This window comes from Chrysemys picta, chromosome 2 (assembly GCF_011386835.1).
Source record: "Chrysemys picta bellii isolate R12L10 chromosome 2, ASM1138683v2, whole genome shotgun sequence".
NCBI classification, from domain to species: Eukaryota; Metazoa; Chordata; order Testudines; family Emydidae; genus Chrysemys; species Chrysemys picta.
The window spans coordinates 189116625-189131278 of NC_088792.1; the positions used below are offsets into that span (position 1 = coordinate 189116625).

General features: G+C 39.8%; 1 protein-coding gene across 6 annotated transcripts in view; it reads right to left on the reverse strand.

The window, feature by feature from the left end:
• The window catches only part of SALL3 (spalt like transcription factor 3), a 25796-nt gene extending 12968 nt beyond the window's left edge, over positions 1-12828 (reverse strand). For 2 of the 6 annotated variants that reach the window (XM_042860448.2, XM_042860449.2), the window contains exon 1: positions 11227-12826. In XM_042860448.2, the coding sequence (XP_042716382.2) occupies positions 11227-11305 (79 nt within the window). In that variant the 5' untranslated portion in view covers positions 11306-12826. Of the gene's footprint in view, positions 1-5234; positions 5331-9258; positions 9729-11226 lie in introns of those variants that run through there. The other 4 variants (XM_065585123.1, XM_005281449.5, XM_008164434.4 and 1 more) reach the window with 4 other exon arrangements.
• Positions 12829-14654: the final 1826 nt, after the last annotated feature.

The window sequence follows — 14654 nt, forward strand, 5'->3', positions numbered from 1 at the left end:
AATATTGCAGTTCTCTAATCTAGAATGTACTGCTCAAATACAAACCATGTAATTATTTCAGACAAGGTACAATAACCATTACATCCAAATTCAAAAGTATTCTCATTATTTCAAAACATATTTTTTTTCTAAATTAGAGACAGTCTTGTGATTTAGATATGTGATAACTAAGAAATACAGGTAGATGAGCTTTCAATAGATGCCTAAGCCACTGCACACATTATCATGAGAGACTATCAACATGGATCTCTCTCTATAATACATCAGTGCTATAACCAGCCTGTTATGCTAATGTACAGCTCAAGAAAAACAAGGTTTTACATTTCAAGTGTGCCTCTTAACTTAAAATATGAAATGTAATAAAACACTATAGTTAGACTATTACAGCCCACTCTTGCTCCCACTGAAGTTGATGGCAAGCCTCCCATTGAGTTCTATGGGAGTAGGTTTGGGCCCTTAAAGACTGGGGAAAGACTCTGCCTTTCGGATTCCCCTCCAATAAAACAACAGGAATATAAATATCCAGAATACTTTTTAAACTATAGAGCCAGATATATTCATCTTTTTTTAAAAAATTAACCATTTTCTAAAAATAGTATTTTTTAAAAGCAATGTAGAAAGTAGATTTTTAAAATAAACTCCAAAACACAGAAAGAATCTGACCAATGTCGCCGATCTAGAAGAGATCATTTTGGTATTTTTTATGAAATATTAAAAAACAAAAAAACAAAAAGTACTAATAACCTTCCCAAAGCTTCACTTTCTATACTGGCAAGCAAGCAGATGTCATTAATTGTAGGAAACATTAATCTGACATACAGACATTATTAATTGTACAGCACCTTCTGTGAGTGCTGAGATTCTTTACAGAATTATAGACTATGTACCCAATTCTGCAAGCCCTTACTTGAGTGAGTAACCCTTACTTATGCAAGGCTATTCATGCAAGTAACAGTTTTTAAGATCAGGTCCCATACAGACACTTTGAAAAAGAACTATGTAAGTGAAAGTGGTGAGTTCTAACTATTCTTAAAAAAAAAAAAAGGGCAGTCACTGGAATGAAATGTATGCAGATATATTTTGCACTTAGCTTTCTACCCCACTTTCAATTTTAATTATTAGTTTAAAAAACAAAATGAAAAAGTGCCATATTGTGCCACTGATTTTTAAACATAACTTCCCATTGATTTCAGTGGGGACTTCTGCTGAAAAGTAGATTGCTCCGTGTTGCCCATATTAATCAGAAACAGTATATTTTGCTGTCTGATAAAATTCAAGCATCACACTTATATGAATAGCTGTATAGGCTAGAGGAAATTCATCTCACCATTTTATCATATTCCAGGCTGTTCAACCTTTTACATCTGTCATAGTTTTAAGCCAAGAAGTGTTTTTTTATATTAGTCTGGACTTGTACTGCTGGTGGAATACTTTAATCATTTATTTTGCATTTGCTTTATGTTACAAACTTTCCTTTACTCTTCCACATACTAAAATAAAACTGATTAAATTAAATAATGCAGTATTTGATCATTTTTATTTCTGCTCAAAACAATGATTAGATAATGAAAGTGCTACTACAATGAAGTTTTACGTGGAGGGTTTTTTTTTTTTTTTTTTAGTTAATAGAGTAACTGCTTAATCTTGTAGACATCCTGTACTTGTTACTGAAGCAATAGGAGTTGAATATGAATTTTGTCTGAGTTCTGACTTCAGGGTTTGAGCCACTAACTTTTCAATTATTTGATTTTTCTCATTAGCAATTCAACAACTAACAGTTATTGAAGCTGCTAATGGTCAAGGGATGAAAAATAACTTTACAGTCATGAGGGTTACTGTATGAAAACTGGTGAAAATTTGTAGCTAACACATCCACAAAGATACTTAAAGCGAGATCTTCAGCTAGTGTAAATATCACTGTAGCTGCTTTGACTTCAATAGATGGACGCCAATTTGCACCAGCTGAGGGTCGGGCCCTTTGTTTGAATTTTTCATGTTAATTTATTTGAAGATGTTTTGAGGAAGTCATTTTTGTTATCGTAATATCTTGCACTACTTGTGTGCTCTGTTGGCACTATTTGGGAGGTACAAGGTGTTGATGTGGAGAGAATTCTACTTTACTAGTGTCACTAACTATACTCATCAAATGCTGTTCATACTTCAAGCAATGCATCTCTATATGGAATGCAATGTTAATCTTCTCTCTTGTAGTCTGAGAGAAACAGAGGGTGGGAACATGACTTAAATGGTACAGTGACTCTTCCAGTTAACACGAGGAAACGTGTAAAGTTAGAAAAAAACTGGCACAGCTATGAACCCTATGTATAGATACAATAGGGTTTGTAGACACTATTTCAAGAGTCTTGAAACAGCAGGACATTCTCTTATGTGCTACCGGAAAACTAACGTTTTTTTCAATACCTGTGAGAGAAAAGATAACAAGTGGATGTTTCAGAGATACTAAATACCATTTACTGCTATGAAATGGGCTTAAGTTAAGTATTTCAGTCTAGTAAGAATAACTCCTAAATACGTGCTGTTAGCTAAATGCCATTTTTCTTAGGACAAACAGTTTTACAATGTGAAAGGAGCCAAAACTGTTTCACTCTGTTTCAGCTTGGTTCCTGTTTTGTTTTTATTATTATTATTTAAAAAAAAACCACTCTGTTTTTTGCAGATAAATTACTTGTAAAGCACCTTTTCAATTATATTAGATAAGGATCCTTACAATCTAAAGTAATGTTCTCTGGCAATGCATTGTTTTACTATACATTTTTGTTCCAGTGGCATCATAAAAGCCTTAAATTGTGTGCTTGATAATTGTACATACTTTCACAAGAGAATTAGATAAAACAATGAAACACTCATTTTTTAGATTAGTATACTTTCAAAAGTTAACGTGTTACTGAAAGTTTTATAACCAAAGAAATATATTGTGAAAGGTCCAAGATATTTGTTAAACAAAACGTTTTCTAAAACTTTTCAGATCACTCGCAATAGTAATAATAATGGCAATGAAAAAGCTGGAAAATCTCTTATTTGTGAATCAGGTACAGTTACAGAGCATTTAATAACAGAAAATCTTTAATCATGTTTAAAAGAATATGCACTTCTAATGTATGAAGTTAAAACTGCCAATCTTTTTCTGTGAAGCAGCATATGAACTATAAAGAAGTTTCAGCAAAAGACAAATTACCCTTCCCCCTACCAGTTAAAGATAAAAATGTCCTCTAATCACAAAACTAGATGTAGAAATCTCTTGCGTGCAATTCTAATAGTTATTTCAAACAGCAGGTCTTAGCAGTTTTGTTTGTATCTGCAGGAAAAGATCTTATAAATATGCTTCCCAATTACTAAAGATCAGTGAAATATAGAATTGGACAAATACTTATAATTCATTTTGTCAGAGTAGACAAACATTTTTTCAAGCATAATTTTTATTTGTTAAACTTATATAAAAAATAATTTTATTTTCTTCAAAAAATATTAACTTTCCCATGAGCCAGTAACCTTACAATTGATTGATCCTTGAGAACAATATTACTACTTTTTGCTTTAGCTTTATCTCCTAAAATGTACAAAGCATTTTAAAAGTTTGCTTAAATTGTTAGAAGACATTTATTTTCTTGCAAATTAATTCTTTTTAACTCTTTATGATAGCTTTGAATCCCATAAAGAAAGATGAATTATCACATACTGAGCCCAAGCTGTGAAACAGGAGGAGACAAATAGAGACCCCTACTGTGTTTAACAATGGAGAAGAAATTCCAGGCTCAATAGAAAAATTCTCTGTCCTTTTTCACAGACCACAAAAGCTGTTAATATGGATTTGAACAGTGGAGGGCACTCTTGCTATGCAAAAACTTGTATTGACCTGGCACACTTAGCTTGATCTATTCAGTGGCCTAAATCTCAGAATTTGTTAAGTAACTGCCACCTGTGGCACTGTCACTAACTGTCTTCTGTTTAAAACATTTGCAGTTTCTAATTTGTGCAATGAAGCACTAGTTAGCTAAAACACTAGTGCCATTATGTATGCATGCAGATGTGGAAGGGATGCAACATTCACAATTTGTTCTGAATATCTATGTAAGATATTGTATCAAATAATAAGATATTTGTTGTTTCAAGACCATATATAATAAGCTATTCAGTTGGCTGATATCACATTATATATAGAGAAAATACATTTATATAATTAAATATACACAAACATGCTAACTTTTTTTTGAAACACAATTTTTTTTTTTAATTAGGAATCCTTACAGTTTCAAGGCTGATAACTGTAACATAGCCGGAACTGAAACAGAAAGTACAAAATCAAATAAGGCTAAAGAATTAAATAAAACACCAGGCTTTTACATACTATCCTTGTTTCAGAAAGTTGATGATTAACTAAGTCTTAAACTACATAAATGTAATTTTAGACTGCCTAACCCTGCAAAATAAAACAGACCAATGTCTGAACAAACACCGAAAAAATGGCCAGTCTGTGTTTACAGGACCACAAATATGAGAAGCCAATTAAGAGCCCAATCCTGCAAAGGCTTATGCACAAGAGGAATGAACACACAAACATTTAAGTCAATGAGACAACTTCTGTGAGTAAAAGTTACTCACGTGCACAAGCGTCTGTAGGATCGAAGTCTAAGTAATTCACTGCTAATTATGTAGCTCAGTCATTTTGCTCATTTGCCATTCTCTGTACTGCAGTGTTGTGTTGGATAACTAAAGCTGCATAAAAAGCTAAATAAATCTATTACTGCTAGTCATCTGCAGTTTATGAAACATATTACTACACAGATATAAAATCATACAATGGAATTACCAAATAGAGCTATTTGGAGGGCTCTCTTGAAATAGTGAACAATAAGGCTGTTTTGATTAATTGAAACAAAAGTGATGTGGCACCTGCAGGGTTAATTAAGCAGTTCAAGATGCAAGGCTGCATAAAAGGAAACCTTTTCACTTCTTTAAGAACTGTAAACACTTGTCCTGAACTAGATGGGCATTTGATAAGTTGTACAGCATGTAGCAAACTCACAGGGATCTCTAGTTAACACTCAAATTCAGTGTTAACACTTAACAGAACAGTGGTAAGCCGTGCTGCCAAGGTCAACTGCACAGATGTACTAATTGTATTATGAGCTTGACATCTAGTGGCCACCCCTGGCAGGGCAAACCAGGCAAAGGTTAAATCAGCAAGCCTTGTTAAAGCACTTCTAACTACCCACCCTCAGGGAGAGTCCTTCGGAAGCTTGCTTGTTGGCACTCCGTGCAATCCCACCTTTTCACTGAGACCAAACAGACTTTCTATAGTACGCTGGACACTAATGCACAGAAAATACAGAAGGGGTGGTCTTGAACACAAAACTTAACCTGTTTAAGTGTGGATTGAAAAAGACAGGCCTACATTGTAAAATATTTAGACGTTCTATTGACATTGTCAGAGGTATTATTTATTGGTGTATTTTCCAACCCCAGGAGTTTTGATTTTTGGGAGGGAGGGAGAAGGCACAATATTAACAAAGTCAACACTAAGAAAATTAGTACTAATATTGTGTATAGTAAATTAGAACAAAACAAAAACCTAGAGTGTCATTTAAAATAATTATTTTAAAATTTCACATGTTTGTTTTCTATAATTCATTTATGGTATGATTTTTCTAGCTTTTCCAATTGCCAATTACTTCCCCCCCTTCGAAAAGAAAAGAAAAGAAACCATCTGTAACAGAACAACACTTAAAAATGACCCTAAAGGTACATTATGTATTAAACCTTGCTCAATTTATTCATGGAAAACTCCTATAAAATTCAGTGGGAGGTTTTTACCAGGGTATAGCAAGGAGGATTTTGGCCCTCTACATTGTAATGTACTGTTCAACAAAAATGTACAATTATAACTAGTATTTAACAATACTTCCTCTGAAAAGTGTATAGTACATTACTGTCAGCAAAAATATTCTGGTTTAAGTGTTTCATGTATGCTTTATTTTGTATAAAATATGTCAGAACTGAACTATTTTAATGTCATACCAGACCTGTTTTATTATCAGCAAAACTAACTGACTCACCTCCTGAGTCAATGGACAGTCTACAGATTATGCTTGTCCCGGCTTGGCAATCAGTCAACAAATCAGATGGGGGGTGGGGTGGGGTGACAAAAACAAACCAAAAAAAAAAAAAAAAAACCCTCCTAAATATCTTCCAGGACTTAAACTGTTTTTCAGAGGTATAATTTATGGACATTTGTTTGATTTTTTTAAAATAAATTCTTATTTAAAAAGAAGCTTGAATACTAGCTTCTCGAATGAAATTTTTTCAAATATTTTAGAAAATACGGGTTATCAACATTTACATTTAAACGTATTAGTATCTTGCTGATACTTATTATACAGAAGTCAGCGTAGCGCCTTTGAAGATTTCCCAAAGAAAAGAAAATATCCATATGACCACCTCAAGATCAATGGTGAAACTTCTTTGAGATTAGCAGCACAAAATGAAAACTGACCCACTTTTGCCTTCTTTTTCCATTATCTTGCATACAACAATCAACTTATTAAATAATTCCTGATGTTAATCCATACATTTTTCCTTTAAAGAGAATAAAAATTATCTACAACTATATAAACTACAAAGTTTGTAGATGAATTATGTACAAGAATTCCAAAAGAACTTAAGCAAACAATGTAAATTGTCCTTTCCCAGTAAAGTGGCAATTAATCAGCAATACTTCTATTTTACCTTAAGATATTATTTTTAAACTAAGTTGTTGCTTCAAAAAGATTGTTTGCAAAATCATAGGAGTTTCACGTTTACTGATAGGTTACTGTCACCTTTCAAGTTCTAGAGAAAAAAATATTTTGTGTTTCTAAATTATATGACGTAAAATCTGGGGGCGTTTATTGGCTGTTTGTTTTTTTATATTTTTTATGCAGATATATTCTTATGCTTGTAGGGTGTGTGTTTAATTTATATACACACATATATATATATCAAATATATTTTTTTAAAGAAAATTGATTACTCTACACTGAATTGGTGTAATTATATATGTATAATTTCAAAAGAACACTATTAGTGCAGCCAGTAGATGTTAAAATATACATAATGTAATTCTAGTTCACCAGCATTCAAAAGATACAGGAATTAGAATGTATTATGCATTTTGCAAATGTAAAAAACCCCACCATTTTAATGTAATTATATCTGGTATTTTTAACAGACATTAGGTTGCAAAATCTTATTCAAAGATTGCCATTACTTCTTTCCTTTAAGGTATTCTTTCCTCTCAAAACAAACAATAATACATCTGACCCATTAGCTTAGAATGAAAACAGTCCAAAGCATCAATTGCCATAGTAACTCTTACTAGAACTTTAGAACAGCAACACTGGAATCACTTTTTTAACATAATAAAAACTTTGTTTAATTATTCCTACTTTAAAAATGCTAAACTCATGCTCTTCACTAGTATCATGAATTAATCTGAGTCAAAAAGTATGTAATATTTCTCTTTTCTTTAGTAGAATATAATTTTTAATTGCCTGTAATCTGTTGATTTAGGAAAAACACTAGAAATTTAAAACACTAATATCTGAAATATTTTTTTCTTAAAAAGGAAGAACACATTGTGTTTGATAGCAACAACAGTTTTTCCAATTCTTCTGTCGCTCTTTGTAAATGATTCCCATCATTTTGTTTCAATATGGCATCCTTAAAACGTGTGAATAAATATCTTTTTGTTCATTATTCTACAATATATCTGGCAAAGCAATCTATCATTACTAGTTGTTTGCCAGCATTTCTTTTCCTGTTTACAAAAGGCATATTTTACCTTTCCACATTAAAAAATCATTTAAAATGATTTTCTGAATGTAAATTTGTAGCTTATGACATTGTCAATGATCTTCAGATTTCAAACACTTTCTCATCAGACTGCCCATACTGAGACTGTTCTGTTGTTAAACTCGACTGCATTATGCTGTCATCCAAACTGACTTCAAAAATTATTTACTACAATTCTAAAGCTTCCATTGTAACATTGCCACCTACGTTGACTGGCCTCCATATAACTTTAAATACAGCCTACTGTTTATCTTCCATTCTGTTTTCCAAACTGTCAGGTTTCCTTTTGCTACTGTTCATTTTTAATTATAAGTAATAGACTTATAGAGCGTTCACTTAAAATGCTTCACTTAATGAAAATATATTTCGATAATGATATTAAATATATGCTTACATTAAATAAATAAGCTTCCTCAACTTAATATTGGGTTATCAATAATTTCTATCACAGAGTGTACGTACTCTAAAAATGTGTAAAAGGATACAGATAAAATAAAAGCATTATTACTTTGTTTGCTTTAAACCCCCCATGCCCCCACAAAACTGCAAAATGACTCCTCCTCTGTTCTGTCCTGGACTGACTATTTTTGGCCTGTTGCAAAATATGTTCAGGAACTGTGGCAATATCTTGATTACAACTGTGAATGGAAATGAAAAGCACTGACTTGAAAGACATGTTTTAATTCTAAGATCTTCTTTGTGCAACTAAATATATTTGACCTTTTAAATTGTTTTAAAAGTAGCAATATTTGTATTTTGTATTATAAAGTGCAAATGATTTACACTATACAAATGTGCACTACATATCCTTCAACTTGTTTACACTACTAAGTTCACCTTGTTCACATTTCTGAAATGAAAGTGAAAAACCAATAACACTGCTCCAGCTTTTTTATTGTTAACTACGAGGGGTTTCATTCCATTAATTTAAATATGTTTTAATAAAAGGGGACACAGCACATTTTGATAACAGCCTTCTAAGACTGAGAAGTATTTACATTGTTGCATTTTAGGGCTGCTGTGAAAGCCGATTTTGAGCTATTCAGGAACCACAATAATAACGCTTTAAAATTCCTCACTGGGATGCAATGTAGTCCTTTTGATGGAAAGACTGTCTTTCTCATTCGGCAGAAATAAATCCATTCATTTGATCATGTAGTCATTGAGGGCAATACAAAACAAACCAAGTGTGAGAAATTCTATGTGATGAAGTAAACAAAACAAAACCAAAAAAAAAAAATATTTCCATGACAAAAAGATTCTTTGTCCTTAATCTACCCACCATATGCAAGCGTTTCTTTTTAGCATATCTCCTGTTCTAATCTCGGGTGACATGGCTACATCGATAAGACTCCCGAAACAAAGCAAAACAAAAATAGTTTAAGAATTTTCTTCAATATATTAACTCACCAGAAGTGACATAATGAGGTAATGCAGTGGTTTTTCCCCCCCGTACTGAAATGGATGCTGAACATTTAAAAGTTTATAAATGAGAAATTCTTAAACCAAGAACCCTCCCAATAGACACTGTTTAATTAATCTTGTTTCCACAATGACAAATAATTTCAATTTAATTTTTGCACGGTCACTGCTATGCTTAAACTAAAGTAAAATAAAAATACACCATGTTTTGTTCTTCAGGTGTGACAGAAAGCAGCATTTCCTTGCCTGTCTCTTATTGTCAGTATCCAAAAGGCTTTTTCCAGAAGTGGTTCGCAGCCCCTTCTCTTTCCTTCCCTGGACAGTGAAAACCAACCGCCTCCCATCCCAAAAAAATACCCTGGGAAGGAGAAAGGGGTGGTGGCAGTCCTGTTTGAAGATTTGCCAATCTGACAGATGTTTTAACCTGATGAAGTGGATTCACACTACCCTAAGCTTCTAGGTTGTGAAGTTCTGATGCCATAGTCAAAATCCTCCTTAGGCTCCAACTTTTATCCCTTCCCTCCCTCCCCCCCCCCCCATGCAACTTGTAAGTAATTCCAGTTTTGAAGCACAAATAAAGCCATGTGGGTTTTTGCATGTTGTTTTGGGAAAATAAAGTAATGAGGGAGTCTGGAAATAGTGTCTCCCTTACTGGTTATGCAAGAAATTAAAAAGATAAATTGTATGGAAGAAGGAAAAGAAAACTTTCCAGTGGAAGCCCTGAACCTAACCAAGGAAAAGTGAGCGCTGTAGGACAGCCTTTGCAAATTTTACTTCTAATCAGCACAGTTAATTCTATTTTTAAAAAGCCTGAAACCCCATTTTCAAAATGTTATTGGGGGGGATCACTGCAGCCCCGGGACACTTGTTTACTGGTAGTTTGGGCACTCTGGTGATATTAAACCAGGCATATGTGCCTCTGTGTGTGTGTATGGGGGTGGGGGGAGGGGGGACTCATGGCGGATGGGTGGGAAAAATAAACCTTCCCCATTCCATGTGGCTGCTGTGAAAGATGATGGTGGCAGTGATCGTTTGTAGTCATTAGGACTAATATTAATCAGAGACGAGTCCAGAGGAACTGAACTGAGATGGGGAGCAAAGATAGCAGGGAGGAAAGGGACAAGAGCGCCCAGGCTCCTCGAGACAAACTCTGCTCCCCCAGCCAGCCAACTTCCCAGCTATGACAACGTCCCCTACACCCATAGGGGCTGTACCCTCTCCCCCCCGCTCCCCAAAGCCCCCTTCTGCCTGGGGGGAGGAGTCAGAGGTGCGGGAAGGCAAAGCCTTCCCACCTAAAAAGTGGGGGGATGGGCACTTTGGCAATGGGGGGCCCTTCAGCAGCCCCGACGCCTTGAGGAGGGTTCGGGGGGGGGGTGCGGGGTGGCTGAGCGCGCTGGCCCGATTTGTTGGGAGTGTGGCTGGAGCCGGGCTGCTCCGAGCCCCTCTGGCGCTGCTGCGCATCCCAGCCTGGCGGAGCTGCCCTGTGCGGCTCCTTCTGCAGCCCCCAACTTCCCTGCTTAGGGGGAGGAGATGGGGCGGGAAGGGAGGGGGCATTTCTTCGGCTGAAACTACGCCTGGGCGCGCGAGAGCGAGCAAATAAACCCAGCTGGGAAGGGGGAGGAGAGCTCGCCTCCCGGGTGCCAACCCCTCTGCCTCGCGCAGCTCCCACAGCCCGGGGCAACCCAGAGGAGTCACCCCCCCCCCCAAGTCCAGCGCTGATGAAAACGCCGCCAGGGCCAGCTGGGCGTTGATGGGAGGGATGGGGGGGGGGGGGGGGGAGGAGAAACTTGGCTGAACTGTTAACTTTTCCGCTGTGTCTTCCCGGAGCGGCTCTAATCCCCACTCTCTGCAGCACGGGGGACGAGCCGTGGCCCGCGATGAAAATAAATAAATAACCGCTCCCCCTCCCCCCATCACAGACACACAGAGCCAGAGAGACACGGAGCAGCCCCTTACCGTGCTCAGAAACTACCTCCGCCTGCAGCTCCTCGTCCGACTTGAGATGCTGGGGCTTCGCTTGCTTTCGACGAGACATGCTGCTAACTGCGGCTTCTGGATGCTGCTTTTTGCAGAGGCATCAGCGGGAGGGGGGGTAGCCGGAGGGAGGGGGCTAGAAATAATTGATCGCAAAGAAAAAGTCGAGTGTGGGGGGGACCAAACAAACTGAGCGAGCTAGCGGGGGGATTACACGGGCGGGGTGTGCGCGGTGCTGTGGGTCGTGCGCTGCGAGCTGGGGCGGCTGCGCGGATCGCGCATGGGGCTCGGTAATTATGATTGTGAATAATGCATGGCGATTAATGGTGCTGGGGGCGAGCGCGGATTGGCCCGGCTCCAGCGGACTCAGGCTGCATATGTAAATGAGGGACGGGGCTCAGCAATTAGCCGCTTCACTCCGCCAAATGATGCGTCTCCCCGGCACCAGCAGCGCCTCCTGCAAGAGGCACCGACCCCAGCAGCAACGGCGGCGGCGGCGGCTGCAGGGGCAGCCTCAGCAAAACACACACACACGCACTCACAGCGCGCAGCGGGGCTCTGGTGCGCACACACTTTACACAACATATGTGCGAGCTTCACTTGTTGGGGAAGGTCATGATCTTCGTGTTCTTCTTCCCCGCCCCCCCTCCGCTACTTTTGCTTGGCTTTCTTCTGCTCCCTGGGCTGTTTTTTTGCACCACTCGGCGTCTTCTTCTCTCTTGGCTCCTCTTTCCCCAGAAGTTGCTCTGGATGGCATCTGATTTCTGTATGGGCGCGCGTGTGGGCTCGATTTCTGCTTGGTCGGGAGGCGAGAAACTTTTGTGGGTGTGCTCCGCTTTCTTTCCCCTCGTCTCTCCTTGGAGCTTCACATTCTTGTCTTTTGCTCTTCCTCCGTCCTGCTTCTCTTTTTTCTCCTTCCCCCACCTCGCTGACTTTTGCTCTTTCCTCTTGGGGGAGGGAGCGAGGGGAGGGGGACAAAACCACAAACCCTTGGGCAGTTTTGTCTTTCACCTCTCTCCTTCCTTCTTTGTCTTGCAGCTTCTTTCTCCAAGCAGAGCCTCCCCGTTGCTGGTGGTGCTGCTCACTTCCTGTTGTCCATTGGTAGGAAGTTTTTGCCCCCCTCTTCTCGAGCAGGTTGCGGTGACTTTTTTGGGACACACTGCCCGGCGTTCGCCCCCCGCCTAAGCTCACTTTTGTGCCCCGTTGGCTACTGGCAATAGTCTCTCTCGCGCGTGGGTGCTGAGCAAGTCTGATCTCCTGCAAAGAAGCTTGATCCAGCCCGGGGTCCTCTCTCTCTCTCTGGGTTAGGGTTCGCTTGCTGTGCTGCCTGCTGGGGGGTGAGTTGGGTCTCCCCCGCCTTCCGCGCACTCCCGCGACAGCTGAGATCTGCCGGTTCTCCCCCCACTCAATGCCTCCTCTCCGCGTAACAGGAGGAATGTGCAAACCGAGGTTGCTGCTGGTGCTTTCGGGCAGATAAACTTTCAAGTTTGGGAGCGGTGCGGGTCACACGGCGGCTCCTCCTACTACTCCAGCTCTCCACCTCCTCCTGACCCCCCCCCCCTTTCCTCAGCAGCCCGATCTGCTCCCAGCCGCCTCCAAGTGCTTCTCTCCCCCAGACACTTTCCCAACAGCGGCTTGTTGTCTCGCAACCCCCCCCCCCCCACACACACCCCTCTTTTTAAAGGAGGGCGGGCGGGGAAGAGCTGGGTTCCCACACCCTGCCCCTCTGTTGCCTTTCGAGTTGCTCAGCAGCGAGCCCCTCACTCCCTTCCCCTGGGGCTGTCCGCTGGCTCGCGTGTTTTGGGGCGAAGGGATGGTCCACGAGGCGAGTGCTCGTGGGCGTCCCCTCTGTCCTGGCTCACCTCAAGCCCTGGGGAACTGCACAAGTATTAGACTTAAGCCACAAGTTGCTTTTTTTTTTGGTGGTGGTTGAGGAGATCTCTGCTGGGGAGAGGGACACGCGCGCAGGCACCTCCCATAACAGTGAGCCACCGCTAGGATGTACCACATAGTTACCGATGGCCCCAGCATCCTCTGCATCATCATCCCACAGTGATCAGGGGACACTCCCTCCAGCCTCCGACGTTTATTTGTTTGCGTTTTTTTGGCTCTGCTTTCTCCCCTTTTCTTCCTTACTTAAATATCACTTACAGATCAGGCCCCTCGGCTCTGCGCCCCATCCCTCTTTTGTTTTGCTCTAGTGGCTCTCACAGTTTCCCAGACCCCTTGTTTGGGACCACGAGAGCAACAGCTCACCTGGCATGAAACAGAAGGAAGCCGTGGGCAGGGGTTTGGGGACAGAGAAGACTGAGACTAAGACCAGTGAAATGGATTTCCTCCTAATCTCCGTCCTTTTTCGCCTCCACCCCCAGTTGTAGTCCTTAAAATACACTAACCCCGGCGTTTTTGGGAGACTTCAGTGTAAACTTCCCATGCTGCAAGTTTCTTTTATCTTTTGCATTATGATATTATCGCTCGGCTTTTGGTTTCTTCGCCATTTTGACGTAGGAAAACAAAATAAATTAAAGGCGCCAGGTTAGGCCAGTCTGGATAGTTTATGGCCACACAAGCTTTTAGAGATTTTTGTATTTTGGCTGTTCGTTTTTGGTTTGGTTTTTTTAAAGACCTCAACACATCCTAAAAGAACAACCTAGAAAGGGCAAAAAAATGGCTTTAAATGTTAGACGTCTGTTTGCTTTCTACGCTCCATTCGTGTGATTTTAAAGGTCGACCCCTTTCTAGCGCCTTCTGCATTTACAAATACAATACTTCTTGCAGTCTCTAAATTCTAACTCTAACTTTTCTGCGCAGAGCCACTTTGGCGGAAAGTTTGTCACCCGGACTGTTTCGAAACTAAAATGTCTGGAAACGACATTGAGGACTGAAATCTGATGTAATTTTCCAATATGAAGGGGAAGGGAGCTTAAGCACTTATTAAACATAATGTATTTCCACCGACAGGAAGGGGACTATAGCACACACCACACACAAATACAGTTTTACACACACACACGTATATATACAATGCAGGCAAAAGCGATCGCCTGCGAGTGTTAAAGTAGCCTTCAGAAAGTGCAATGGTGGACATGTTCTATTTACATCTTCTCTTTCAGATGGCACAGAGGTAAACTTCTACAGACTTGCTTTAGGTGAAAAAAGCTCAGCTACCGACTGTGTCTAAAACATTCGCCTGGAATCAGAGATGCTGCACTTTAACCTAGCACAGGCATTCCCCCTCTCCCCCCGCCCCATTGCAGTAGCAACAGAAATGTGTCAATTTTCATCCCGTCATCTTCGGAAGGGATTTTGTTGTTGCTCAATCAACATTTTCTCCCTAAACTTTAGCATTTGCTATTTCTCAAGGTCTTTTAGCTTCCTCAGTAGCTCAATGATGACTTGTATGGGATTTG